At 44.6% G+C, this 27633-nt stretch overlaps 2 protein-coding genes across 4 annotated transcripts; one reads left to right on the top strand and one right to left on the bottom strand.

Moving 5' to 3' along the window:
• Window positions 1-1243: 1243 nt before the first annotated feature.
• LOC111833058 (multidrug and toxin extrusion protein 1) lies at window positions 1244-17664 on the top strand. Of its 3 annotated transcripts, XM_023790968.2 has the most exons (17): window positions 1247-1665; window positions 2067-2168; window positions 4213-4281; window positions 4670-4818; window positions 5265-5307; window positions 5410-5454; window positions 5542-5639; window positions 6013-6110; window positions 6734-6847; window positions 7328-7395; window positions 7939-8047; window positions 8480-8555; window positions 9265-9334; window positions 9712-9844; window positions 10452-10546; window positions 10678-10756; window positions 11506-17664. In XM_023790968.2, the coding sequence occupies exons 1-17, from the start codon at window positions 1486-1488 to the stop codon at window positions 11724-11726; spliced, it is 1749 nt and encodes a 582-aa protein (XP_023646736.2). In that variant the 5' UTR covers window positions 1247-1485; the 3' UTR covers window positions 11727-17664. The 3 variants fall into 3 exon arrangements, with proteins under 3 accessions (XP_023646737.2, XP_072558123.1, XP_023646736.2); XM_023790969.2 differs by lacking the exon at window positions 2067-2168 and having other exon boundaries at window positions 1244-1665; XM_072702022.1 differs by lacking the exon at window positions 7328-7395 and having other exon boundaries at window positions 1245-1665; window positions 7949-8047.
• slc47a1 (solute carrier family 47 member 1) lies at window positions 17039-27633 on the bottom strand. Its single transcript, XM_023790984.2, has 18 exons — window positions 27550-27633; window positions 26854-27089; window positions 25905-26006; window positions 25620-25688; window positions 25041-25189; window positions 22473-22515; window positions 22198-22242; window positions 21641-21738; window positions 21370-21467; window positions 21013-21126; window positions 20166-20233; window positions 19214-19322; window positions 18838-18913; window positions 18672-18741; window positions 18133-18265; window positions 17948-18042; window positions 17746-17880; window positions 17039-17350 (listed from the first exon to the last, which is right to left on the bottom strand). Exons 2-18 carry the CDS (start codon window positions 27037-27039, stop codon window positions 17039-17041), a joined length of 1902 nt encoding a protein of 633 aa, XP_023646752.2. The 5' UTR covers window positions 27040-27089; window positions 27550-27633.

The following is a 27633-nucleotide window of genomic DNA, read 5'->3' on the forward strand; positions in this document are numbered from 1 at the left end:
TTGGCGCGTTACTACTGGGGTATCCCTCCAAGGTAACTCCGCCCCTTTTCACCATTGACCAATGGATTCACTTGTGTTTACACTGGTCTTACTTAATTGGCTCAGACCGACGAGTCGGTTTGCACCACCTCTTCCCATGGTGCTGTGGTTCCAGCGGTCTTTGCATTCATTGCGACAAATCGGCATGGTTCGAAGTTAAGTAGTAGTGTTATACACGATAATGAAAGCGAACGTAAATGTTTACCTGCTGTTTACCTGGCAAGTTCTCTGATCCTGCACATTTAGACACTTTTATGTCAATAAATAATTTGCTTATGTAATATACTTTCACAGTGGTTACGCATATTTTCTGATTTCATTTACTCTAAAAATACAAAGTCCTATTCACACCCATCCTGTAACTGCTTATCTTGGAGTATAGCATAGTATTATAATCATTATTTGTATTCGGATTGTATATATAGGCTTATCACAATGTGTCGTTGAGAGTCCTGCAGATTAAATCCTCAACATTGACAATTTATGACATTTGCTGTCGCGGGTATGACCGCATGAGTCAGCAAGCGGAATCCGCGCAGTTCCAGTATGGGCTGGCTACGTTTCCGTTATCTGTTATACCTACTAGTTATTCTGTCTGTCAGCGTCTTTCTGCCTCATTCCAGTGCCTTTTACAGTTAAAGGAAGGTTTGCTCCTTGTGGTCTTCAGATGCTGACATTTCAGTGGGATATGGGTTTTGAGCTGCACAGTAACAATGAAAATACCATGTATCTGCGTTTTTGAGCACTTTTATTTTTAATAATATATTTCCGATGCTTTATCTTGTGTGAAACACACTGCTGGCTTCTCTGACGTTGCATAACAAGCGATTATATTACTTGTCCCTTAGCTATATTTAGTGATGTTTTTACACCTATATTTAGCTGTAAAATTTAAAGAACAAATCAACAGATGTAAATAAAAACCGAAAACATTGTACAGCTTCTCTAGCGATGAACTGTGGCGAGCCTTTTAGAAAATGTGAGGCATAGCGTGTTTGAGATTTTAATCTAACGCGGTTTTAAAGGTACGATTTCCAGTTGAACTTGGTTTTGAGCAGCCTCGATTTTTTAGGTCCCACTCAAATGACCCTATGTAAATAAATGTCCAATGTATAATTCAGTTATATTATATTAGTTATATAACAATGTCTATGTTAAGGACAGTCCTTGTTAGGACAGAAGCACACGAAACTAACGGATATATGGTAAAACATAACTATATACCCTTGTGCAATACGGTCGCGCAGGCTTAGCTGAGACGATGACAGGCTGAGGTCAGGTCTGTGGGTGGACAGATCGCCGGAATAACTAACTTCTATTAACCATGCCCGGTTCCATTCCCGCGATTTAACTGCAGCGCACAGGACCAGATCCGCTGTTGATAAGGGAGAAGGGCGACCGGAGCGGACCGGACACTGCGGCAAACTGTCTCAAGGCACTGTATAAATGCAGCAGGTGGACATGGAGGAGGCGAATGGAGACGTTAAATGCGACAGGGTCCCTGAGACCGAGCCCGGGGCGAACTCTCGGGCTTTGTGCGGTGCCTGCTGTCGACTGGCGTGTAGCTGGATTCCGGTTAACTACAAAGAAGAGGTCATTCAAATTGTAAAATTAGCTGGACCCGTGGTGAGATTTCTGACGTACATCCCCCGCCTGGAAGTTTAACCTCCTTTATTTATAAACGTAGAATGAATCTGATTTTTATATTTAATTCACACCTTCACAGTTTTACACTGAAATTTTAATTATTAAGAAATGCCTTTAAACGGGATGCCGTAAGCAACAGACTGAAAAATTATTTGCTGAACTCATAATAATCCTGAAGTGTCTGTAGTTTTTAAAATTGCGCTGAATGAATTGGTTCCTTGGTCAGAGGTGTCCTGTCTTGCACGTGCAGTTCAATCAGTCAAATAAAGTGTTGATTGTACACCACAAATACACCGCGCTTTAAAGTCAAACGGCACTTAGTCTGAAATATCGAATAGGCAGGAAGTTGCTAATGCTTGCGTCTCCCGGCTTGACCGCAGTTCATCTCTCAACTGATGGTCTTCCTAATAAGCATTGTCAGCACGGTGTTCTGCGGCCACCTGGGGAAGATGGAGCTGGCAGGGGTGGCTCTTGCCATCGCCGTAAGTCGCCTTTCTTTGACATACTTTTTTCAGACTTCCATGGTTCGCGAGTTTTTATGCTAACCTGTTTAAATATGGCAGAGTTGTGAGGGAAGCATTTCCTACTAACTGACTGGAATTGGTAATCGACCAAGAAGTCCGAGGATCCTAGTTTCTTAAATACGTCAATAATTTCCAGTTAATCCTGTCTAATTTGCCATTTCACTGGGACGCTGCTCGAGATTACAACAGTGGTAAATTGTGGCAACATTTCCATACGTTTGACATTTTTGATGATCCTCAGTATTGTACATATTCTGGAAAATCTCCTTTGAAGGATACTTGATGCAAATTCGCATAAAATTGTTACATGCCATCAGGGGCGCAGTAAGGGGGAGGAAAGCTAGGACGATTCCAAGGGCCCCTGAGTGACAGGGGCCCTAAAAAATTAGGAAAATAACTGGATTGGTTTGGACTGGGGGGCCTAATATGATATGCTTTCATGGGGCCCAAAATCTCTAGCAACGCCCCTGCATGCCATCCAGGGTGTACCCCAACCCCCTGACCCTGATCAGCAGGGTCGTGCAGAGACTTTCCGTGGTGCAGGTGGGGGCTGGGGGGGTCCCCTCGATTACATCCCTGCTGAACGGGATAAGTGGATATGAGATGGATTAACAAAAACTGTTATTAAAAGTAGAGGAAGGGGTCCTTTCTGGTTTATTGACCCTATCCAGGGCCTAATCACCTTGAATGATATACTGTAGATGTAGTGAAGGTGTTGCTATTTTCCATATTGTGAGTCTTTTCACATAGATTAGATTGCAAAGTACAGCATTACTACATGATGTCATGATCCGCTCCGTCCGCTCCTGATGTGTGCCACGCCCACCTCGTTACCTCGTGTTCAGCCCTGATTGTGATCACCTGAGTCCTGTTATGTCTAGCTTGTCTTTTGTATTTAGTCCTCGTCTGAGTCAGTCTTCCCCAGATCCGTCATTGTATTGTCAGTGTAGTGTCAGTGGATGTCTCTGCTTGTTCGTCTATTGTTTAATAAACCCCTGAATACTCGTCCATCTGCCTGCTCTCGCCTGCTTCCACGGCTCGCTTGCCCCGCAAGCACGACACATGGCATTTTATTAGCCCTATAGCCCCTGACTTTGTCCATAAAATTTCTAGCAAGTCTATAATAAAGCCGGTGTGAGGATTCAAGGCTCGCACGCCTTCCCTTTGGCCTTGATAACTGATGAGCCAGGATTTGTTTCACCTCAATAAGCTGGTAGTTTTCTCTTTGTTAGCTCACATTCTTACAATGAACTTACTACTTTATCTTGCCATTTTATCTTGATTTTTTTTCTTACTGAACCCTTTAAAGTTTGTTTCACACCATGGTGATGCCCTCAGACTAAGATTGCATACAAAATCACATGCTTACTCAGTATGTACTGAATTTTGTTAGAAGCCTACTACTCGACTGTTAATGCAGTACTGTATATACTGTAAGTATTTGTGAGAACAGAATGCATGCACTCGGACATACTGTGTTCTCCATCTCACATATTACCTGATGTTTACCAATGACATAGCTTGTTAAAAACTTTCAATGAAAAAATACATAATCAAGTCAACTTATGTAACTAGATATTGTTATATACTTATTTTTGTACATATGGCAGTTCCTTTGCCATCCTGACTTAAATTTCTGACTGAGTGACATTCTCTATCTCTGGTTATAGCTCCATTGGCTTTGTGGGATAGCGTAGCGTCCATCGATTGCATACTTAGGTACTTTGCACAAAGTAGTATGTCATCTGGGTACCATTAACCTACGGTCTCATCTATACTGAGGATTCAGACATGATGCTCACTTTGCACACTACACTTTGCACACTACATAGCAAACAAGTATGTGATTTCAGATGCACCCTAAGGGTTACTGTATACCTACACTGCCATAGATCTGTACAGAATGGTCCCTAGTTTGACTGAAGGAATTCTTTCAACTGAAATTTAAGAATTGTATTGTTTTTTTATGAATTTACACATGTCTCACTGCCTTTTTTTTTAGGTGATCAACGTCACTGGCATTTCCATTGGGTCTGGACTAGCATCTGCCTGTGACACGCTCATATCTCAGGTGGGCGGGGCTAGGAACTGGAAAGGCGGGGCCTCCAATCCAGCTTCCTATAATACTTCCTGGAGGTCATTGTGAGGTTTGGGGGCCTGTGTGGAATCTGTGCCATATGCAGGGTCCCCCACCTCTAGAAGAGAATTTTTGCTTTGCTCCCATTCTTGGGTAGATGTTGAGGGAGATACTAGAGGGGCAAAGGGAAAGTGATGCCTAACTTATCCCCCTTTGCTATTTAATATCAGGGGATCTGACTAAAGTGAGGACCTAAAAATTTCCCTGCAAGGGTTCATTGATGCTGTATGTACTACTGTTGATGCCAGATGTAACCAAAAAGCAGTTTTGGGAGAGTTGTGTGACGTCTGCACCTCTGGCTCATGTTATCCCCTCTACGCAGACGTTCGGCAGCAACAACCTAAAGCGTATAGGCGTGATCCTTCAGCGAGGGATTCTGATCTTGCTGTTGGCCTGCTTCCCATGTTGGGCAGTGCTCATCAACACGGAGCCCCTCCTGCTGGCTGTGCGTCAAAATCCCGAGGTGGCCAGGTGAGTTATCCTACCATCAGTGAAAGGCCATCTTGTGGGAACCAAGCTTGGAACTGAAATCCCTCCAGCGTTTCCATGAGGGAATCCCTTTAGCACCATCATACATGGTTCTGATGCTGATCTGGCAGTAGCTTGTGCCTTATGTATCATGTCCTCCCCATTTATGTGTGCATGTCCATCAGCTCCCGCAATGGCCATGTTCTGTTGAAGGTTTTACTTAAGCTGTGTGAATGTATGGATGTTCTGCTTCACAGATGATATCTGCTTCACAGATTGGATAAATAGCTTACTGAAAATAGATTGATGGAAAATTTTACTGGTTTGCCTGCAATAAAGTGCAAATACAATGGTTATACAAGGACATTTGCTTAGAAAAAACCAATACAATCATGCATCTCATTTGGTAGAGACCGAAGACCTTATCTTCTGTTCTGTACCTCCAACAGGCTATCTCAGCTGTACGTGAAGATCTTCATGCCTGCCCTGCCTGTAAGTTGAATCTTCCGGTTTCTTTGTGACTGATTCAATGTTGAGGCGTGAGCCTGCAGGTGCCTCAGACCTTTTCAAACCATGTCTCTACCTTCTCCACAGGCAGCTTTCATGTACCAGTTGCAGTGTCGGTATCTCCAGAATCAGGTGAGGTGCCTGCACACTCGGCATTACCAAAAATGGAAAAAATGACATCAGCGCTGTTGGCATAACAAAAACCTGTTTGGCCTCCAGGGTATAATATGGCCACAGGTCATAACAGGCGCGGCAGGAAATGCGCTGAATGCCATAATCAACTATGTCTTCCTGTATATACTGCACCTGGGAGTGGCGTGAGTACCACCTAAAGAGGCAGATAGACGGGCACCTGTCACTCAAGTAACACACCAGCTCCACCCTCTACACGGGTTTGCAGAACTTGCAGGGAAAGAGAATCTTGACGTTGGGTTTAATCACATTCTTAATATACTACAAAAGTGTGGAGAGATGCAGCACATTCGACATGAAGGGAATTCTCCAGTTTCACCACCCTCAGCCATCCCTCTTAGTGCCTGGCTTCAGTGCTCCAAATGATCTTGTCAAGGTTCTCTGAGGTCAGGGAACTCGGGGACGTTACACATGTGCTCATTTTGTCCCACTGCCTGTAAGAATCTGAATAAAAGAGGCTAGCAGAAGCAGAAGTTTTCACACCCTACTTATCCACAGCGGGTCAGCTGCAGCCAACTCTATCTCCCAGTACTCCCTGGCTGTATTCCTGTTCATCTACATCTGGTGGAAGGGTCTACACAAAGCCACATGGAGAGGTGAGGGCAGAGTGGCTGGGACAGGGGTCCTTTGGGGGGATTAAAGAGGTACAGAACAATACAGTATGTGACATTGGAATGACAGATGTATTAGGTCAGGGGCAGAGGTGGACATTTCTGGTCCAGAAAGTACAAATCCAGACCAAGATTTTGTTTCAACCAACCAGTTGAGTACTCTGTGACTGTGACTCTTTATACTTAACTGGTTGGTTGAAACAAAATCTTGTTCTGGATTTGTACTTTCTGGACCAGAAATGTCCACCTCTGGTCAGGGGTCTTGCTTTCGAGGGGTACAGGGCACCAGGCAACAATTGCATCATCACATCAAAAAAAATAAAGAGATGGAATAGAGGAAGGTGCAAAAAAAGTAAACTTGGTACCAAATGCACACTTTGTTGCTATTGGGTTTGGGGCTGCCATCAGGTTAAAGACAAATTAAAGGATAACCCCCCCTCCCCACCCCATAAGACAGACTGTGGCCCTGTCGCTGTTACTCACACATAGCAGTTACTGGGGTGGTTCAGGTTAAAGGCACAACATCAGAACCCCCCCCCCCTCCCCCATGGTGATCTATCTGGAAACTTTGAGAACCTCTAACTACTCCCATCGTCTGCTGCCCACAGGCTGGTCCATGGAATGCCTGCAAGAATGGGGCCCCTTCATCCACCTTGCCATTCCCAGCATGCTTATGTTGTGTCTTGAGTGGTGGACCTATGAGATTGGAGGATTCCTGGCAGGTCAGAGGTCGTTCCACCGGGTGGCACTGGCTCCCATAGACCTGGATGTAGCATGACTTTTGTTGAGAATGGATTCAGGGAGTGAGGTGATGCCTTGGCAGTAATATGACAGGCATCATAATACACTGACTGTGTTTATCCCTCAGATTCGCCATCTGCCTCTTCTAACATCATCTGCTCAATGCCTCTGGCTTTTCTTGTGGGGCTTTGGTCTTCTGCCTCCTAAGTTGTTGCAACATCTAGCTCAATTGGATGATTTTCTGACGAATCATTTGCTGTGATTTTGTTCTCTTGTGTTTTAGTAACATATCTTGCTTGCTGATGCATCCTTCTACCAAAGTTTTGCTTTAACCTCAATACTTTGTCATTGTCAATCTATTAATGTGATTTTGTGTAAATGAAATTACACAGTTATTTATGGTTGTGCTGCATGTGTCGTGTGATTTATTTTTACATTAGATGAATCTCTTTTGGCTGCAGGTCTGATAAGTGAAGTTGAACTTGGCGCACAATCTGTGATCTATGAACTGTCAACCATCGCCTATATGGTGAGTTTTCCCATGATGCCCCACTGCAATGGTAAATAGAGATTTTGCAGCTTAGAGTCAAGTAGTGCAGATGCCCATTTCTGGGAGAGCTGAGGAATCAGGTATGACAAATGAGTAATCAAGTGAGTGAATGAGAAAGAAGGTGGTAGGAGATGATGCTGCCTGGAGTTTTTGTGTCGACAAAGAATCTCGTGAAAATATGTCACAGTTTGTGCTTCAAATAGCATTTATTTGGTTCCCCTTGAGTAAGCTTGTTCTGAGCAAATGAGCTGACTTGAGTCTTATAAAATTCATTTGTGGTTGTAACAGGGAAACGCCAGCAGAAGTTACACATGATTGATGTCCTCTTTCAGGAGTACAGATTACAGATGTGAATTATAATGTCTCAACTGGTGAAATTCAGGATAAATACAAGGCATGGAATTTTATGGAGAATTGATATAGGTGTTTTATTGAACTGCAGGATTGATGCTTACATGCCCAGCAAGAATTGTGATCTAAGAACAGTCTGGAATCTTCTAATTCAGTAGCTTATGCTTTCAGTTCCCCTTAGGCTTTGCGGTGGCTGCCAGTGTCCGGGTAGGGAACGCCCTGGGGGCCAGGAATCCGGAACAAGCCAAACTGTCCGGCAAGGTGTCACTGATGTGTGCAGGTGAGAGATGTGGGGAATTCCCACAGATAAATATTTGTATGTCCTATGTGTGTATAGTATAGTATAGTATAGTATAGTATAGTATAGTTATTTATGTGATTACAGATACAGTTACTTAATTTTGTTGTACTTGTGTAGCCCACAATGTCAAATAAAAATCCTTGGTCCTTGAATGGGCAGGAAGAGGGAGTACAATGGTTTGGGAGGATTTATTTATGTATTGCAAATTCCTTAAAATACCTGATGACTTAAGACAAGCTCTCCCAAAAGTTATAATCAATCCTTCAGTACAGTGACCCAGGGTGAGGTTAGAAAATTTATGAAGTGTAATGCTCTGTATGCACATTATTCTATGTACTAATGTGTAGTAAATATGTTGCTGCAGTAAGTGCGTGAGATTGGAGTATAAGAGCTCTGTCTCCCTGGTTGCAGTTTTCGTCTCGTGCTTTGTGGCAGTAGCCATCGGCTCCTCGAAGGACGTGATCGCGTACATGTTCACGACGGACAGGTGAGTGGCCCTGTGTCTCTTCGCTGCTCCTCTAGGCATCAGGCTCAGATTTCATTGCGGAGGGCAGTCTGTCCTTCGATTGCCATGGCACACGACGGGCAGCAAGCCAGCCATTATTTTCACCTCCTGTGCTCGGTGTTGCATCATCTCTCAGCCTCACTGGTTTTTCGGCCTGTTGTCCCGGCCCCTCCCCTGCCTTTTACCCTGTTACATAACAGCAGCAAGCAGACGGGCCCTTGACCCACCATCAGGATAGTCCCTGACTCATTATGTATCCTTAAGCGTGTCGTGAAAACAACCTCAATTCTCTAAACTGTGATGTATTAATGTTGAGTTGATGGCTTCCGCACACTAACGGACTGTACCTCATTCACGGCAATCCAAAGTCTTCTAAAATGCACCAGGGTAGAAAACTATTTAACCATCGCTTGAATATGCCAAGTTAGTGTCAGAACATTAGGACATCCTGACAGCAATGTCCAGGTGAAGTTGTATCCTTATTTAACCAGAATTTCTGAAGTAAAATGTCTGTTGTACAATTTGATGAAATGGTGTAAAATTACTATAAGTCACGTACAGTAAATGCTAACTGCTAAATCTGTGTTACTATGTCTATTAGAGAATGAATACCAAGAACTGAATGAGCATCACATTCAGAGATTTTTTTCCAGCTCTTCCTCTTGTCCTAATCCTCTTCCTTGTCCCATAGGGAGATTGTTACCCGGGTCTCGGAGGTGATGCTCATGTATGGCTTTTTCCACATCTTCGATGCCGTAGCGGTGAGGACGCCTCACTTCAGATACTTGATTCTCATTGTTCTTCTGTGTAGTTAGAACAAGCTTCCAGTCACTCAAAAACAAAAGACCTTGGAGTTGACAGGCATAAACGGAAAGATGAAGTGGTATGGAGGTCAAAACACGGGTGTGATGTGGGCATTTACATACTTCCATCAGATTTCTAATTACTTTATAATTACTATAATTAGTGTTTGATTAGTCCAGCCTGCTCCCCATAGCAACCAGTCTAAAGTCAAAGGTCATTCAGTCAAAGGTCATTCTCTGCTAGTCTTCCAAAAGTCATGTAAAATGTGTGTAGCATCTCTCTCCCATTAATTAGTGTAATTAGTGTGACTTTCACAATGGTGTGTTCCTTTCAGGGTGTGACAGGGGGCATCGTGAGAGGTGTGGGCAAACAGGTGATTGGTGCGCTGTGTAACCTCGTGGGATACTACCTAATTGGCTTCCCCATTGGCGTGACACTCATGTTCGTCGCCAAGATGGGAATTATTGGTAAGGAACGGGGCTGAAGTGAAGGAAATGGTGGGGGAGTTTTACTAAAACAGCAAGAAGTTTGTTCTCTCTTCCTCTCGTATATGATCACTTAATTTATCTTGCCCCACCCTATTCATTCATTGTCTACTCCTTTGTGAGTCTCATCAAATCAATCAGTCATTTTTATTTCAAAGTCCTTTACATGCATTTACAGCAGTGTTTCCCAACCCAGTCCTGGGGGACCCCCAGACCGTCCACATTTTTGCTCCCTCCCAGCAACCAGAGCTAAAACGTGGACCGTCTGGGGGTCCCCAAGGACTGGGCTGGGAAACACTGGTTTACAGTATAAGAGGAAAACCCAAAATGTTGGTAAGACAAAAAATTCCACAGCTAATCCAGTGGAAAAAAGTACCAGTGACAGATATGACCATAAATTGTAAATAATATCTTTATCATGGACTATGGAGACTAGGGTAAGTGTGCCAGGGCAGATGCCAACAGGCAGGTCATTGTCTCTCCATGCCTGTCTCATCCAATCATCTCCCTCCTCCTGAGTGCCATCCAACCACTGCCTGACTTTTGCATTATACCCCTGTGTACCGTCTGCTCTGCCCTTGTCCCCCAGGGCTGTGGACGGGCTTCTTCACCTGTGTCTTGCTACAATCCGCTTTCTTCATTATCCTTCTCATGAAAATGGACTGGAAGAAGGCAATGGAAGAGGTCAAAACTTTATATTCAACATCCACCATCAGTATATCATGCAGGGGGGACAGTGCCATGTTCTGATTTTCCTCTTAATTAGCGGCAGAAGTAATCTCCAGAACTGATCTGGCTCTGTCACGTTTCCACAGGCACTCATCCGGTCAGGTGTGAAGACAAACTGTGCAACAGTTGAGGGCACTGCTTTGGAAAAGCAAGACTCCATCCAAGGTAAGACCACTTTGTGATCCTCTCCCATAAAACGTAAGTCCCACCCATAAGAAGATCCAGCCATGCATTCCAATCCAGGGCTGCCCAACCCTGCTCCTGGAGAGATGCAGCCCTAATTTAGCACACCTAATGCAGATAATCAGGCCCTTCAGTAATATCTCAGTATTAGAACAACAGGTTATTAGGTTCAACATAGCTGGCTCAAATGCTGAGATGTGTTAAATTAGGGCTACGTCTAAGTTCTGCCGTGTGGTAGACCTTCAGGAGCAGGGTTGGGCAGCCGTGTTGTCATCAATCTCATTACAGAATCTAAACCCATACAGATCCTACCTAGTTAAGCTCCTCCTATATATTTTATGCCAATCCACGTGTGGACCAAGTCCCACCCACATAACCTAAACCACACCCACAGAATGTTGCTTTGTGTAGCATCATGCACAGCTGTGCGGCTTAGTGGGCCAAGCCTCTGTGCCTGTGATCGGTAGGTTGTTGGTTCAAGCCCAGCCTCGGAACATCTGTGGGTCCTTAAGCTAGGCTCGTAACCCTAAGCTCCCTGGGAGCTGCTATGAGTGGCTGCCCATCCTGGCCAGCTTCCTCTCACCTACAGAGAGCAAGTTGGGGGAGGTGTAAAGGGAATGTCCCCACAGTGACCAATAAATAATATATTGTTGTTATTATTACGAGACTGTATTGCGAGGTGGTGGAGCCTGAGGATGTGACACCTTGATCCATTTATTCATGTCTGCTAGCTGTGGCCATGGAAGTCATGTCGGAGGAGACCAGTCCCAAGGAGGCTCATGACGTCGAAGTGGATGAGCTGAGTTCAGAGAAGGCAGCCCTCGGAAAGGAGGGCCAGCCGCTGTCCATCCAGCAGTTGGTGCTGCGCAGGAGCCTGGCGACCTTCTGCATGCTCCTGGTGCTTGCTGCAGGAATCACAGCTAATGTGATTTTCACCAGACTCCTCAGATGAGCCTCAGACTCATACTTTGCTCCACCATACTTTGCTCCACCTTTGTCTCATCTGCACCATCAGGAAACTCAGTGGAGGAAGAAAATCAAAGTGGGGACATCGTGATGAAGACAGCGTCACAGAAACAAACACACATAGGGAGTCACCGAAACAAACATGCATACAGAATTACTTAAAAACATGCGTACAGAGTCACAGAAACAAACACGCATACGGAGTCACAGAAACAAATGTCCATTCAGAGTCACAGAAACAAACACGCATATGGAGTCACAGTAACAAATGTCCATTCAGAGTCACAGAAACAAACACGCATACGGTGTCACAGTAACAAATGTCCATTCAGAGTCACAGAAACAAACACGCATACGGTGTCACAGTAACAAATGTCCATTCAGAGTCACAGAAACAAACACGCATACGGTGTCACAGTAACAAATGTCCATTCAGAGTCACGGAAACAAACACGCATATGGAGTCACAGAAACAAATATCCAACAAGGGTTCAAATTGAACCCTGACTGAAAGGCCCCCAGTAGCCTGTCATTGGAGCAGGGAGGACAGAGAGGATGGGTCAAGCAAAAGGAGAGTGTCACTTACTCCTCAGGTGTCACCTGCCCATCTCAGGTCCTTTATGAACTTGGTTGGCTTTGACAAGAGTGCGCACCATCCGCGTTTGAGTTAATATGTGCAAAAAGCATACCGGATCCATGTTTTTTTGCACGCCATGGAAATCAACTTTCTATTTGTCCTTGAAAAGTACAGCAGGTGAGGTTGTTGTTTTTTTTATCTCGGCCCTACGTCCCTCTGCTAGTTTCATCCGCATTGGGTTAAGCAAGGTCCTACTGCAGCTGCATGACTTGGCACTTTGTGTCTGTCGCTCCTGCTTGCTGTTTTTTAATCATTACAGAAAGGTCATTAATCATTAAGAAAAGGTCATGAATGATTACGAGGCTAGCAGGTATTGGACCCATGCCAGTTGCTGGGGTGGGCGGGGGGTTATCGTCCTGGGTTGCCCAGTAATCTGACATGTCTTGGCGCTACAAGTTTTAGGTAAGTCTTAAGTATCACAGATGTGACAGGGCAGAGGAACTCTGCATTTTTGGTGATGGGAGTAGGTTGTGTAGAGGGGTGTCTGATTGGATGGGGGTATTGCACTGTGCGGGGATGCCGGAGCCAGGCAGACAAAGCCAAGGGTTCAAAACAGAGCTGAACAAAAAGACAGGAGCCCATCAGTTGTCTTAATCTCCTTGTTTACTCAGTGACCAAAAGCCTCCTTAGTGCCCAGGAAAAGGCTATGAGGAGTCAGATTGCATGTGTTCAAAATGAACCAAAAATATATATTTTTTAAATTTACACAATACTATGACATAAACTGTACAGTGTACACAATTAATGAGCATGAAAACCTGATTCTATTAATAAAATGTAAGATGTGCAAATACCCTGACATAGAGATTTGACATTGCCAGAGAAACTTTCTGCAGTTTCCACGCAGCAGTCAGCCACAAGTCCGGTACGGTAGAGAAATCTGGCTACACTGAGCATTGAAGAGGCAGGTTTCATTGAGGTATTAGTACTCTATGTGCCTATATGAAACTTAGGTAGTAAATGCAAGGAGAAACAGACAGAGGGAGAAAGATGGAAACAGAGAAAGAGAGAGACAGACAGATAGAGATACAGATAGAGAGATACAGTGAGATAGAGAGAGACAGAGAGAGAGAGACTTGGAGACAGACAGAGAGACAGACAGAGAGAGAGAGACTTGGAGACAGACAGAGAGAGAGAGACATGAAGACAGATAGAGAGACAGACAGACAGAGAGAGACTTGGAGACAGACAGAGAGACAGACAGAGAGAGACATGAAGACAGACAGAGAGCGAGAGACATGAAGACAGACAGAGAGAGACTTGGAGACAGACAGAGAGAGACTAGGAGACAGAGAGAGAGAGAATTGGAGACAGACAGAGAGAGAATTGAGACAGACAGAGAGACAGACAGAGAGAGACTTGGAGACAGACAGAGAGAGAGAGACTTGGAGACAGACAGAGAGAGAGAGACATGAAGACAGACAGAGAGACAGACAGACAGAGAGAGACATGACGACAGTCATGATCTATCCTAAGACGGCAAATACAGCGACCCAAACGGTCTTACAGACTTTACAGATGTCGCTTGTAAATGCGCGCTCGATTTCTAACAAGACATTCATTTTAAATGATTTTATATTGCAGAATGTTTTGGACTTCCTATTTATTACAGAAACGTGGATAAATGGTGAAGAGTGGAGCTCATGTGGGGAAATTTGTCCTCCTGATTTCATTTTAATTAATACACCGAGACCAATGGGTCGTGGTGGGGGATTAGCTACTGTTTGTAAACAACAGTATAAATGTCACCGTTTATCGACCGCTTGTTACTCGAGCTTCGAGGTTCAGTTGATAAGACTTGAGTTTTATAAGTCTGTATTGGGAATAGTTGTTTATCGACCTCCAAAGTATAGCCAAGTTTTTATTCAGGAATTTTCTGAGTTCTTATCTACTATCTTATTATTGTCTGATCATATCTTACTTGTTGGGGATTTCAATATTCATATTTGCTGCCCTGGGAAGCCGTTGGAGAGGGAGTTTTCTGATCTGATGGACTCATTTAATTTTATACAACATGTTTTTGGTCCTACACATGAAAAAGGACATACGTTGGAACTTGTTTTTTCCTTAGGTCTGTCTATCTGTGATGTTGTTGTAAATGATGACTGTATTTCAGATCACAAGCCTATTACCTTTAATGTAAGTATGCAAATTGAAAGGGTGGAGGATCAGCTTTCTTGCTTACGTTCCCGTATTATCTCCCAGTCTACACCTCAGGCGTTTGGCGATATTTTCAGCAATCTTTCTGCTGTATCATGGCTGGAGTCTGTAACTATTACGGCTGATCCAGATAAATTACTTAAGGTTTTTAATTCGGTGTGTTCTGGAGTATTAGACTCTGTTGCTCCATATAAGACTAGGTACAGTAAGGTTAATTATCAGCCTTGGTCTAATGAACAAACTCGCGCTCTTAGACAGCAGTGTAGGCGAGCAGAACGGGCATGGAAAAAGGATAAACTTATGATCTCTAAACAGATTCTACTAGAATTACGTATAGGATATCAGAAGGCTGTAAAGGATGCTACTAAATCTTCCTTTTTTTCAAAAATTATATCACAGCATTCAAAATCACCTAAAATTTTATTTCAATCTATTAACAGGTTTTTAAACTCAAATACTGCCTCAATTTCACCATCTATAGAGTGTTGTGAGAAGTTTTTAAATGTTTTCTTGGAAAAAGTTAATACAATTAGATCAGGTTTTCATGATTGGAACGGTTTGACAGAAGTTATTATCAAAAATATTAGCACGTTTGAGAAATTTGACTTGGTTTCAACTAAGGATATTAGCTTTATTATTGGTAAGTTGAAACTCCCAGCTGCTAGTTGGGATGTTTTGCCTTTTCATTTGTTGGCTGCGACATTAGATTGTACTGGGCCGTGTATTACTGCAATTGTTAATTGCAGTCTTTATACAGGCTTTTTCCCTTTAAGTTTTAAGCAGGCGGTTATTCAGCCCCTATTTAAAAAGCCTATTCTTTACCCGTTGGATTTAAAAAATTATAGGCCTATTTCGAAACTGCCTTGTGTCTCTAAAATATTGGAAAAGGTAGTTTTAATTCAGTTAAGTTCTTTTTTGGCTAAAAACAAGGTGTTAGATGTTTTTCAATCTGGTTTTCGGGCAGGACACAGTACTGAATCAGCTCTATTGCGAGTTTCTAATGATTTGTTACTCATTGCAGACTCAGGTAACAGAGGAGCGCTAATCATGCTGGATCTCAGTGCAGCTTTTGATTTAATTAATCATGATATCCTTATTAATCGTTTGGAACATGTTGTGGGGCTGAGAGGGACGGTTTTAAAATGGTTTTCCTCCTATTTAATGGGGTGTTCAATTTCTGTTAGGGTTGGGGACTATTCATCCAAGTCAGTTCCTCTGGATTGTGGAGTACCGCAAGGTTCAATCTCGGGACCTATTCTTTTTTTCTTTGTTCTTGCTGCCTTTAATTAATAATTAATTGACACTTTTATTAATCCCCGTGGGGAAATTCTTTTTACGCCTCCCTCAACTTGATCTTTGTAGAGCAGGCTGTCTGTGAAGGGCAGCCACCTGTAGTGGCGCCCAGGGAGCTGGGGGTTAAGGGTCTTGCTCAAGGACCCGCAGACGTGCTGAGGCTGGGCTTGAACCGACGACCTTGTGATTACAGGCAGTTAAATGCTAGGAAAAAAAAAAAGTTATGGTTTTTGGGATGAATAAGGATGACAGTGGTTTAACCGATTTGTTAGGTACATGGGAATCAAATGTTCGTCCTAAAATAAGAAATTTAGGTGTCATTTTTGACTCCGCTCTTATGTTTGACCATCAGGTTAAAAATGTGGTTAAAAATTGTTTTTATCAGTTGAGGATTATTGCGAAAATGAAATCATTTTTGTCTGTTGCCGATCTTGAAATAGTGATTCATGCTTTTATCTCTTCCCGATTGGATTATTGTAATGCTTTTTATGTAGGACTTAGTCAGTCTCTTATTTCAAAATTGCAGCTGGTTCAAAATGCTGCCGCGAGACTACTTACTGGTACTAAGAAAAGGGAGCATATTACCCCCGTTTTAGAACGGCTTCATTGGCTGCCGTTAAAATTTCGAATACAATATAAGGTGTTGTTGTATGTTTATAAAGCTGTTCATGGCTTGGCCCCGGAATATATCAAGGACTTGGTGCTTATGAACTCTGGTCACAAAGGTCTTCTAATTGTTTACTGCTCTTTGTTCCAAGAACACGTCTTAAAACTAAAGGGGATCGAGCTTTCTCAGTAGTTGGCCCTAGACTGTGGAATGCGCTTCCCCCTGATATTAGATCTGCTCCAACAGTCGATGTTTTTAAAGTTCGTGTGAAAACGTATTTGTATTCTGTGGCTTTTAATTCTTGAATTTGTTATTGTATGTTATGTGTCTGTTTGCTTTTATGCCTTCTATCTTCACTTCTTTTCGGATGTACAGTCCTTTGCTCTACGTTGTAGTTGAAAGGGCTATATAAATAAACGAGACTTGAGACTTGAGAGACTTGGAGACAGACAGAGAGACAGACAGAGAGAGACATGAAGACAGACAGAGAGACAGACAGAGAGAGTGGAATGTTTCACCATACCAGCCTCCTCAGAGGATGTGGGTTTGCAGAACTGACACAAGGGGCAGGAAGAAGTTCATGCTTGCACTGGTAGCACTCTCACTCCTGCAGGGTGGTGTTGGGAAGAGGTGTAGGGTTTGACACTGGGGAGTCACCCCAGGCGAGGGTGGAGTTGTCCCCTAGAAGCCCCGGTTCTGGGGGAGGAAAGGTAAGATGGGCCACAATACCAGAAACCAGAGCCAGTATGGCCACCACCAAAGTCAGACCCCGCCGCAACACCAGCTGGACCAGCGGAAGGGGGGTTTCTTGGCTGCTTTGGGCACCCGTGTCTCCCCGAATCTCGCCCGCCTGCTCCTCTGTGTCCGCCTGGCTGTAGTCGCCGTCTTTGACCCTGTCACTCACAGTTGGCAGCTAGAGAGAGAGAAAAAATTGCCTCGAGAGAGTATCATGGGAATGGAAAACGGTGCAGCATTAATTCCAGCCGTCAGGACAGCGTTACAGTGTTACAGTATAAAATCCATAAACGCAACAAGTAACAAGACCAGACTGCCTCGGTGTTAAAGTGTTATATCGCAAAATGATTATAGTACAATTACAAAATGAAGTTCCAATATAAAACTAAAACAGAAGTATGTTACAATATGCATCTTGGATGTCAACAAAAATCTCGTGTCACATAAAATACAAACATAATATACTAATAAAAATTATGACAGATTATACAATTGGTAAGAATTGTCTCTTTTTTGAGGAACCAAGTAAAAGCATCAGTAGGATCAAAGTGATCTCATGGGAACCCTACTCACAAGCATGCTTTCTGTCATCTGGCCCACCATTGGTGAGTTCTCCGGGACCAGGGTGTCAATCACAGGCTCTCCTCCAATGGGTGGCCTGGGCCCGACACAGGTCACCCGGCCGCCCTTCCCAGCGCGCTTCTGGGCCTGTTGGATGATGAGTTCAGTGACAGATTCCTTCCGCTCAGAGAAAAAGCTTTCCTGGGCTTCCTACCTCCTCTGTGACATGAGGCCAGTTCAGCTTGAAGATGAGCATGATGAAGAAGAATGCCTGTAAGATGACACAGATGAGAAGGCCCAGCCACAGCCCTGAGAGAGAGACAGAAATCCACGCAAAGTTACGACCTAAAATTCATCTCCCTGATTTATGTCATCATCCTGAAAGACGGGGTACCATACCAAATATCCTCATGTTTGCAGCGAACATGAGTGCAATGCCCGTGGGGAGACCAATGCTGTAGTAACAGATGAGGTTGGCAACAGCAGCGATCTTCTGCTTTCCAGCACCCAGGAGAATTCCAGAGCTCACACACTGGGGAGTGAGAGTGGCAGGGTCAACCAGAGTTGGGGTCATCACCCCATTCTGTGAGGGTCTGATCACCACCCTCGGCTATGTGTGTAGTTTGTATTTTCTCTCCATGTTTGAGTGGGATGCCTCTGGGTATGCTGTGATGTCTTCATTTTATGTGTAATGTGTGCCCTATGATGGATTGGCATCTCATCCAAGATGTCCCCTGCCTTGAGCCCTTTGCATCATGGGATAGTCTCCAAATTCACCTTGGCCCTGGGTAAGTAGTCACAGAATGATTAAACTGCTGATTAAACAGTGCAGATGAATTTTAATATGACTTAAACTCAGCCTTGTTGTGCTTCAAGGGCTTAATATATCTTTGTAGTCAGGCGTAAAGATCCCCAGAGAGTAGGCCTTAATGCCTCACCACAAGAGCATCAAAGAACTGCAGGAAGATGTAGAGATATAACGTGTGGGACACCAACTCCACGATGTTCCTGAAAGGCATCACAGAAAGATAATTGGTTCAAAGAGGCCCACAGCATCCCATAAGCCTCTGCTTCAGCCGGTCCAGGGAGGAGGCGGGGACTCACGTATCATTGGTGAAGATGAAGCCAATGACGGTCTTGGTGGAGGCAAGGACCACGCCCTGGAGCACAGCCATGACACCTGCAGTGATGGGGCATTGGGTTCAGGCAGTGAAGGAACTGGGTCAATGCGTTACCAAAGCAGAACTACACAGCTTAGCGTAAATACATACATAGAAGAGTCTAACATTTACCCAGCCATTGTATGCATAAACAGATTAATTAAGAGATAAATATTAACTGCGGCTGGCCAGAGCTTATAGGAGATACACTAACATATTATTTTTTGTCATAAATACTGTTCTACACACCATTAATGCGAAGCTAAAGGTGGGTAATGCCTACCAACACTGCCATGCCACACCGAGGTGGGAGGACTCACCAGAGAAGACCAGGGACACCTTGCTGGTGATGAGGGCACTGGCAGTGTCCCCCGCGCCCAGTGCATTGCCCACACGCACACAAGCTGCCGCATGCACACCCAGAGGGAACTGCATGGCACAGCATGACAGAGATTACTGACCAAAGACAAAGGTGAGTACTCAAAGCAGAGAGCCGACTACTGATACAATGCAGGGGTGAGTACTCAAAGCACAGGGCCTACTACTGATACAAGGCAGGGGTGAGTACTCAAAGCATAGAGCGGATTACAGGCAAAAGCACAATGATGAGTACTCATATAGAATGCAAAGATTACTGAAACAGTACAGATGCAGTACGGCCAATTACTGACATGACACTATGGTGAGTATTCACAGTATTTATAGGGGCAATTACTGATGCAGCACAGAGGTGAGTGCAGTTTGAGACATAGCACACCGATTACTACAGACACAGCATACATCGGATTACTTACACAGCACAGGTGAGATTACTCCAGAGTACAGACCTGATTACTGACAGAACAGTATTATGGACACAGTACAGATATAATTACTGGATCTACAAACGTGACTGCAAGTAATCATACACACATAAGGTGATCATACATAAAACACGAAAATGCATAGTGATGCACAGAGAAAAGATCACATGAGACACAGTACATGATTCAGAGAGAGGCGTGAACACAGTTAGAGTAATGTGCATCATTCTTGGGCCTGTTTGAAATCCCCATCAAAAATAAAAGAAAGTGAATTTTTTTTTTTTTTTATAAATTAAATAAATAATTTAAAAAAATGAAATCCCCATCAAGGTCCCAAGATAGAGCATTAACTGTCAATCAGACTGCCGTCTGAAAAGTCAGCACTGTAAGCATCTGTAATTATTATCTCACCACACGCCATGGTTTATTGTGAAGTTAATGAATGCTGGGGGGTGGGGGGTCGACTCACCATGTAGGTTATGGCTCCCAGCTCAAGAAGCACATGCTGCGCAGCCAGGTCAACCTTGCCCAACATCCCTGCCAACAGTTAGAGACAGAACAGAAAGAACCCGAGGCAGTGGTCAATCACCATGGCTACGCAAATCCCCCAATATCCTCTAAGAACAGGTCGGCACCATTCCCAGTCCGGATTTCTTCAAAAGCAGAAAAAGACCTGCAGACTGATTCAAAGCCACAGATGGGAGATCCCTGCGATTCTAAGCACCGACCATTCAACGGGTTCGAGTACTTCCAGAGAAACGTGAACGAGCATCTGGGACGTCACTAAATCTCAGACGATCGAGTGGGCTGTGTGAGCGGATCATGTGCTGGGTTTGTGCCCAAGCCTGAGCTTGTGGCTATACCTTTACATGTTTCAGAGGACAGTGTAAGGTTGGAAATCAGACAGCTGTACAAACCTGCACCAAGTAATTAATTATACTGAAGAAAAACCATTTAAAAACACTAACCACCCTAGAGACAACAGTTACAGGTACTGGTTAAGGACATGGACTCACAAATTGATGGTTGCTGGTTTAGGTATCTGGAAGGTTCTGTTGTTGTACCTTTGAGCAGGGTACTTAGCCTGGATTAGTCCCGTATAAATCCTGTTTAAATGAGTAATAGTGTGTGAAAAAAATTGTAGTTCAATCATGCAAGTGTAAACATTTTTAAAAGTATAGCGAAAAACCTATGATGGTTTTGTGACCCTCTGTTGTTTGTGCATTAGCCCCGATGTCAATAGCATGTCGATCTGATGATAGCAGGTCACGTATTGCTGAAATGCTGAGGTCACCCAGCAGGGGGAGCTGTGGTACCTGCCAGGAAGCCACCAATCTCATAGATCCACCACTCAAAACACAGCATGAGTGTGCTGGGTATGGCCAGCTGCATGAAGGACCCCCAATTCTGGAGTGATGCAGTAGACCAGCCTGTAGGGGGAGACAGAGTAACACAGATCAGCTTCCACCAGCTCATTCAAAAAGTAATGTACATTCAAAGAACCTGACCGGGGAAAATCTTTGGTCATCCCATCGTCTCTAAAAAATCTGAGTAAAATGTAACCAGACACAGTTATACGACCCCCCCCCCCTATCTGAAAGTCCTTCAGAATGTATTACATTCCAAGTTTTCCTGTTTTGGAGGCTGAACCAGTTCCTCTCTCTCACAATCACCTCCCCATGTTTTCACGTGAAGCTTCTTCCAGCGAATGTAGGCAAACAGGAAGAGGCAGATGAAGATCTGACACAGGCTATTGGCCACTGCTGACCCCCTGTATGGACACACAACAGGTACAGAGAAAGGCATGAGCATTTCAGGACATACACTCCAAATACCACCAGAGTGACACATGTACTGTAATACAGCATGAATGTGTGTACTCTGTCATTCAAGTGCTCTCAAAGAGGACGGTGTTTATAAGAGGACAGCACACAGCACACCTACTTCACTCCTAACTCCATCCAGAACAGCAGGACGTAGTTAATAACCACATTGATGATGTTGGTCAATACTGCCACATACAGCTGGGGAAGAATAATCCCCTGGGAACAGAAATCTGAGGTTAGTGCACATTCTGTCCTAGTCTGCGTTCATCAGGCCTGATGCAGAAGGATCTTATGCTCTCCACAATTGCTTATGGGGAACCAGCATAAACGCAGATAAGTCCAGCTGAGGTTTGGGCGGCCCAGCTGGAAACAGCAAGGAATGCTGGGAAATGGCAGAGCTTCTGAGGGGACACAGGTTACGGTCACTGGGAAAGACACCTCTAAGGGACACGCGTGAAGTATGGTTTGGTTCATAAAGGTCAGGGTCTGCTCAGTATCACCAGAAGGTCAGGCTCCAATGCAAGGTGAGATTCTCGTCTCCAACACGACCTTCTGCAAAAAACCTAAGAACACTTCCATGGCTCCTGGTATCCCACACTCTGCCTGGCCTCAACCTATGCCATGGGAGAAGGTCTGAACACAAGTGTGAGATCTAAAACAGAACAAGCTTTGTACCTGGTTTTGGAGGTAGGACACCTGCAGCTGGTGAAGAAACATGGCCTGTATGGACCAAAAAAGAGATCAGCAATCAGGGCTTATCTTTATGTCACTCATCAGAATACAGTCCATTAATTCATACAGCTGTTTCCTCTGTTGCCCATGCTAATAGACACAGGTGTCCTTACTGGAGCACTATGTTGAATATAATGGCAAATAGAGTGCTACTCATCAGCAGACACACAGGAGCTCACTCCCGCCCCCTAGTGTTGGCAGCTAGCACAGCTCCTCACCGGCACGGCGGGCAGGAAGGCAGTCACGTAAAGCTGGGCGATGCTGTAAAATGCAAAGACACCGAGTTAAGCGGCACGCTGCCATTAAAGCCGTTTTGGAAGAGAAGGTCTTGCAGGCAGGGAAAGGTGGGGGACTGAGTGGCACCAATGGTGCAATGGGGTGCAAATCACAGTGTGCTGTATGAGTACAAGCGGCCTGTTATTGCTTATTGTGATGGTCTCAGGCTCAGTGTATAAACATTTATGAAGGATGGGGGGTTGAATATGTACAATGTAATGATGCTTTATTTTTTCCATTTGCATGAATCAGAGTAGGGGTGGCATGAATCATGAAGCGGTTAGCACTGTTGCATCATACCTCTGGGACCTGGGTTTGAGTTTCTGCTGGGGTTCTATGTGTGTGGAGTTTGCATGTTCTCCCTGTGTTGTTGGGGGGGGGGGTACTCTGGGTTCCCCCCACAGCCTAAAAACATGCTGAGGCTAAATGTTACCAAATTGCCCATGGGTGTGTGAGTGTGTCCTGCAATGGGTTGGGGCCCCATCCAGGTTGTTCTCTACATTGAGCCCATAGGCTCCAGACCACCTGTGACTCTGAACAGGATGAGCAGCTAGAAAATAGATGGATGAGTCAGAGTAGAGGTGCACTGCATATGCTTTAGTGCAGGGGCATCAAACTCCAGTCCTGGAGGGGCGGAGCCCTGCACAGTTTTTGATTTACCCTCATTTTACACAACTGATTCAACTCCTTGTGCTAATTACAACACAGCTCTTGAGCTGAATCATTTATGGTGGAATAGGGAAAGAACTAAGTTACACAGGGCTCCGGCCCTCCAGGACTGGAGTTTGACACCCCTGCTTTAGTGAATCCCACCTTGCTCTTCTTTGAGACACACATAGCTGAGAGCAAAGTTTGGAGTCCGACCATTTATTCAGAACCCCTGGCACATTTTTGGGGTTAAGAACTTTGTTTGGGTCCAACAGACGTAGTTATTCTCAGCCAGCCTCCAATCACAGGCACAGGGGTCTGAGCCACACAAACCCTCAAAAGGCACTGGCCACCACTGGGATTCGAACCCACACACCAACCCTCAAAAGGCACTAGCCACCACTGGGATTCGAACCCACACACCAACCCTCAAAAGGCACTGGCCACCACTGGGATTTGAACCCCAGATTTCCGGTTTATTAGGCAAGTGCTTTAAACACCTAAGCCATGACCCTGCACTGCGCAACTATGTTTTGTTCTCCTCTGTGTAAAATTTGATAGATAAATCAATCTTATTTTTGTTCAACTTTTCTCTTGAGCATGTTTGTTAATGTCATTTAATTGGCCGGTGTGAGGTATGGAATGTTTTTTGATTTCCTGTTTCTTTGTATCTTAAATTCTAAGACTTTTAGGTAATTTTCCCCTGCATTACATTTGCTTTTTCTTAATGGTGCCTTGTCTCAGTTTAACTTTTAAAGATTAGGTTTAGTAATTCACTTGTCTGCCTGAACTTGTCTTGTGTCTTTCCACACTGCACTCATGTAAAGCACTACTAATTAAACGACAACATTGTTTTAACTGTTCATTGAGTAAATCAATTACATTTCTCGGGTGCTGCAAACAGAACTGAATTAATGGTTGGTAAAAGTTAATTACGTCTTAACTTAATATATGGCATTCAGAAGATCCAGCCTTTTTTTACATGTGAAAGGAAGCTTTTAATTCCTGGGGGGGGGTTGCTGTGTAAAGTCCATCAAAGCATAGTTTAATCTACTCCCAATAGATTACGTTATTGTTTCCCAATGAAGTCCCATCACTACTTTTTAATTGTAGATTCAAATAGTTCATCCCTTCCTGAAAAAAAAAACATTTATGTTTCAAGTATTTTCAACATTATCAACTCATTTTTCATTTAAAAAATCATTTAGTGAAATTATGTAGCATTTTTGTCAGCAACTAGGTTATCAACAAATTGATTTTCTTTGTTGTCTTTTGCACGCGAAACCTAACCTTTATTTTCCAGCCATGTACCTGAGAAGTTACGATGTATAATTTTTATATGTAGCTCTTATTTTTTGTTCTACTAGATAGGATAATGATCTTAATTAACTCAAGGGCCTACAAGAACAACAACAAACAGCAGAAAACTACTGTTTCCTCCACTTTTATCACCACAGGAGGTGTTTGTACCTCAGAGAGCAAAATGAATGCGTATTGCAAACTATTGATGAAAGAAAAGCCCCCCCAAGCCCCCAGGTTCCCATGCACCCCTACTGCTGCGTAAAGGGACTTATAGACCTGTGTTTTTCCACCCAGTCCTCAGAGCCCCCCCCAGACAATCCACATTTTTGCTCCCTCCCAGAACCCAGCCAATCGCAAGGGACCAAGGAGGGAGCAAAAATGTGGACTGTCTGGAGGGGGGGTTGAGAGATGCTGATATAGAACGATAAAGTGCTGGCCAAGAATTACATGAAACTGTCAATCAAGATCAACAACTCAAAGGCAAGGAAATACAGCACGTATACTGTATGTTCGCTGAGCAGGAATGCAACCCCAAGCTTCGGTGTCGGCTGCAGTCTGACCTGGACACCTGGGACTCCTGCCTGAGGGCAATCAGGATGGACTGGGTGTTGATGAGCAAGGCCCAGCACGGCAGGCAGAAGAGCAGCAGGATGAGGACACTGCGCTGCAGGATCTCACCCACACGCTTCAGGTTCTTACCCCCAAAGGTCTGTGAGGAGACAGTGGGGCTTTGAATCAGAGCAGCCTTCTACTGACTGATCTAATACACAGCTATGAGTCACCACTGAGCATCTACATTTTTCATCTGGAGGATGTAAATGCAGGAGGTTAATCTCCAGGCACCCTGCAAGCTACAGTCAGGGAAAAAATAAGTAATCAATCGTCAACAGCTCAACTTTAAATCATTTATGTATTAACGAAATGTAGCAAAAAAGCTTCAGTAGATGTCAATGCTTGATTAACAAATTAACTTTGGTATTTCTGTTCTGAATCACGTTGAGGGCTGATCGACATGTTTTCATTTATCGAGTCACTTAGCAATAGATTTTTCACCTATGCCGTGTGTGATGTTGGTACTGGTTCTAACTTTGGTGCATTAATACACTAAGTAAATTTAAATGAAAAGCACTGACACCTACCTGTGACACCAATGTGTCACATGCCAGGGCTAGTCCATAGCCAGTGGCAGTCGTGGTGACATTAATGGTCTGAAAGGTTAAGATGAACCAGTGTCAGTCTAAGTCCTGGCCCTCTAACCTCAAGGCTCCAAATCTTCACCACAAAAATATAACAATACATTCAAAGCACCCATAAAAAATTACTATAGTGAATTAACAAATTAGTGGCTAACTTACGAAAGAGCAAGACTACATAAAATACAATATAAAGTACAGGTGATATAATGAGTGAACAAAAAAGTTTACCGCAGACGCCAGGGCAAAGCCAGCGAGCTCTGCGTTTCCTAGGTGACCGCAGAATATGGCGTTAACAAACGGAAGGAGGAAGTTCAGGATCCGAGAAGCCAGCTGGAAAAACAAAGGCAGGTGATGGAAGCGCCATGAAAATCGTGAAGCATGGGGATGCGAGGGAACACATAGGCACGCCAAGTCAGCCGGTCACCATGGCAACATAGTCACGGCTTGGATTTGAACCACAATGCCAGTAGCTCTGCCTGCCTCAGCAACCTTCACGGCACCTGCGAGTCGACTAGCTAGCCGTCCTTGGCGACAGCGCAAGTTGTGTAACCATGACAACACAGAGAGCAAAGGGTGACAGCCTCTCTCCTCCAATGCTGCAGTTTAGTTTCTATGTTTCTAGTCCTGCACACACACACACACACACACACACGTGTTTGTATTCACATCTTTATCAGGAATTTCCATTAATTTCTATGGGAAAAACCCTAATCCTTGCAATGACAACCGTAACCCCTACCCAGCCCTAACCTTAACCATAAGTAATCAAACAAAACAAACAAAATACAAGACTTTTGGCATTTTCAGTTTTTTGATTGCAATCACAGATTTTTATGAAATTGAGTTTCCCCTTGTGGGGACCATAAAGGTGGTCCCCACAGCGTCAAAGTAACAGGTTTTTATCACATTGTGAGGACATTTGGTCCCCACAATGTAAAATATAAAGATAACACATACACACCCTCTCTCTTATTGGTGCCCAATTTACCAGACATTTCTGGGTCCAAATGATGTGAACTAAGAGTGCATCGCCTGTAGAGGCCAAAGTAAATACACTGACCCCCCCTCCCCAAACTCCCTGGCACCTCCTTGGCAGACAGTCAGACAGAAAGTGCCAATGACGGAAATGGGGGACTGGGCCCCCGGCCACTGGGCCCCCCATCCACTCTGCTCTCACCAGGGGTCCAGTCAGGCGAAGCAGCTGAACCAGCTCCTCCCTGTAAGGCGGAGGGATCCAGCGGCGGACACAGCGCCAATGGAGCAACCCGCCGCCGCCGCCACCGCTACCGGGGCCCATCTCACCAGACACCCGCCTGCCGTCCCCCACGGGTCCCAGCACATCGGGAGCCCAGGACTTCTCCATTCTCCGTGTGCCGTCCTCGAGAGAAAACGCAGCCAGCTGGACGAGGGAAGCTTGGAAGAAAAAGTAGAGTGAGAGAGTGAGAGAGACTGGGGGGGAGGGGTGGGAGTGAAATGCCGGCCACCCTTCAGAAGCAGCTTCTTCAGATGTCCATGGGGGGGAGGGGTGGGGGGAGTGGGGAGTGGGGAGAGGGGGGTTGAGGGGCAGCAGGACAGAGAGAGACTTCAAAAAGGGCCGTGCGTCGCTGCGTGGACGGCCTGCTGCAGACACTGGGGGCCCAGCCGCGATCAGCCGCTTATAAGCAGCGCCGAGGGGCGGGATGGGGGGGGCGGCGACGTCACGCTAATCTCATCAGGAATGCCTGTGCACATGCTGTCTGCATGCACTCCCAGGGCAGCATGCTGCTTTCATCCGATTTCCTTCAGTCGCACTTAATTAATTGCTCTCAGAAAGGGGATAAAAACAAACAATAAAGCGGCGTAGCTCAGGCCCAGCGTGACGATAAGTTCTGACCTCTGACCCCCGTCGTGGTCACATCACCTCCATCCGTGTCGGTTCATTCCCATATCCCTCAGTCACTTAGCAAACACTTCACTG

This window comes from Paramormyrops kingsleyae, chromosome 18, assembly GCF_048594095.1.
Source record: "Paramormyrops kingsleyae isolate MSU_618 chromosome 18, PKINGS_0.4, whole genome shotgun sequence".
Lineage (NCBI taxonomy): Eukaryota > Metazoa > Chordata > Actinopteri > Osteoglossiformes > Mormyridae > Paramormyrops > Paramormyrops kingsleyae.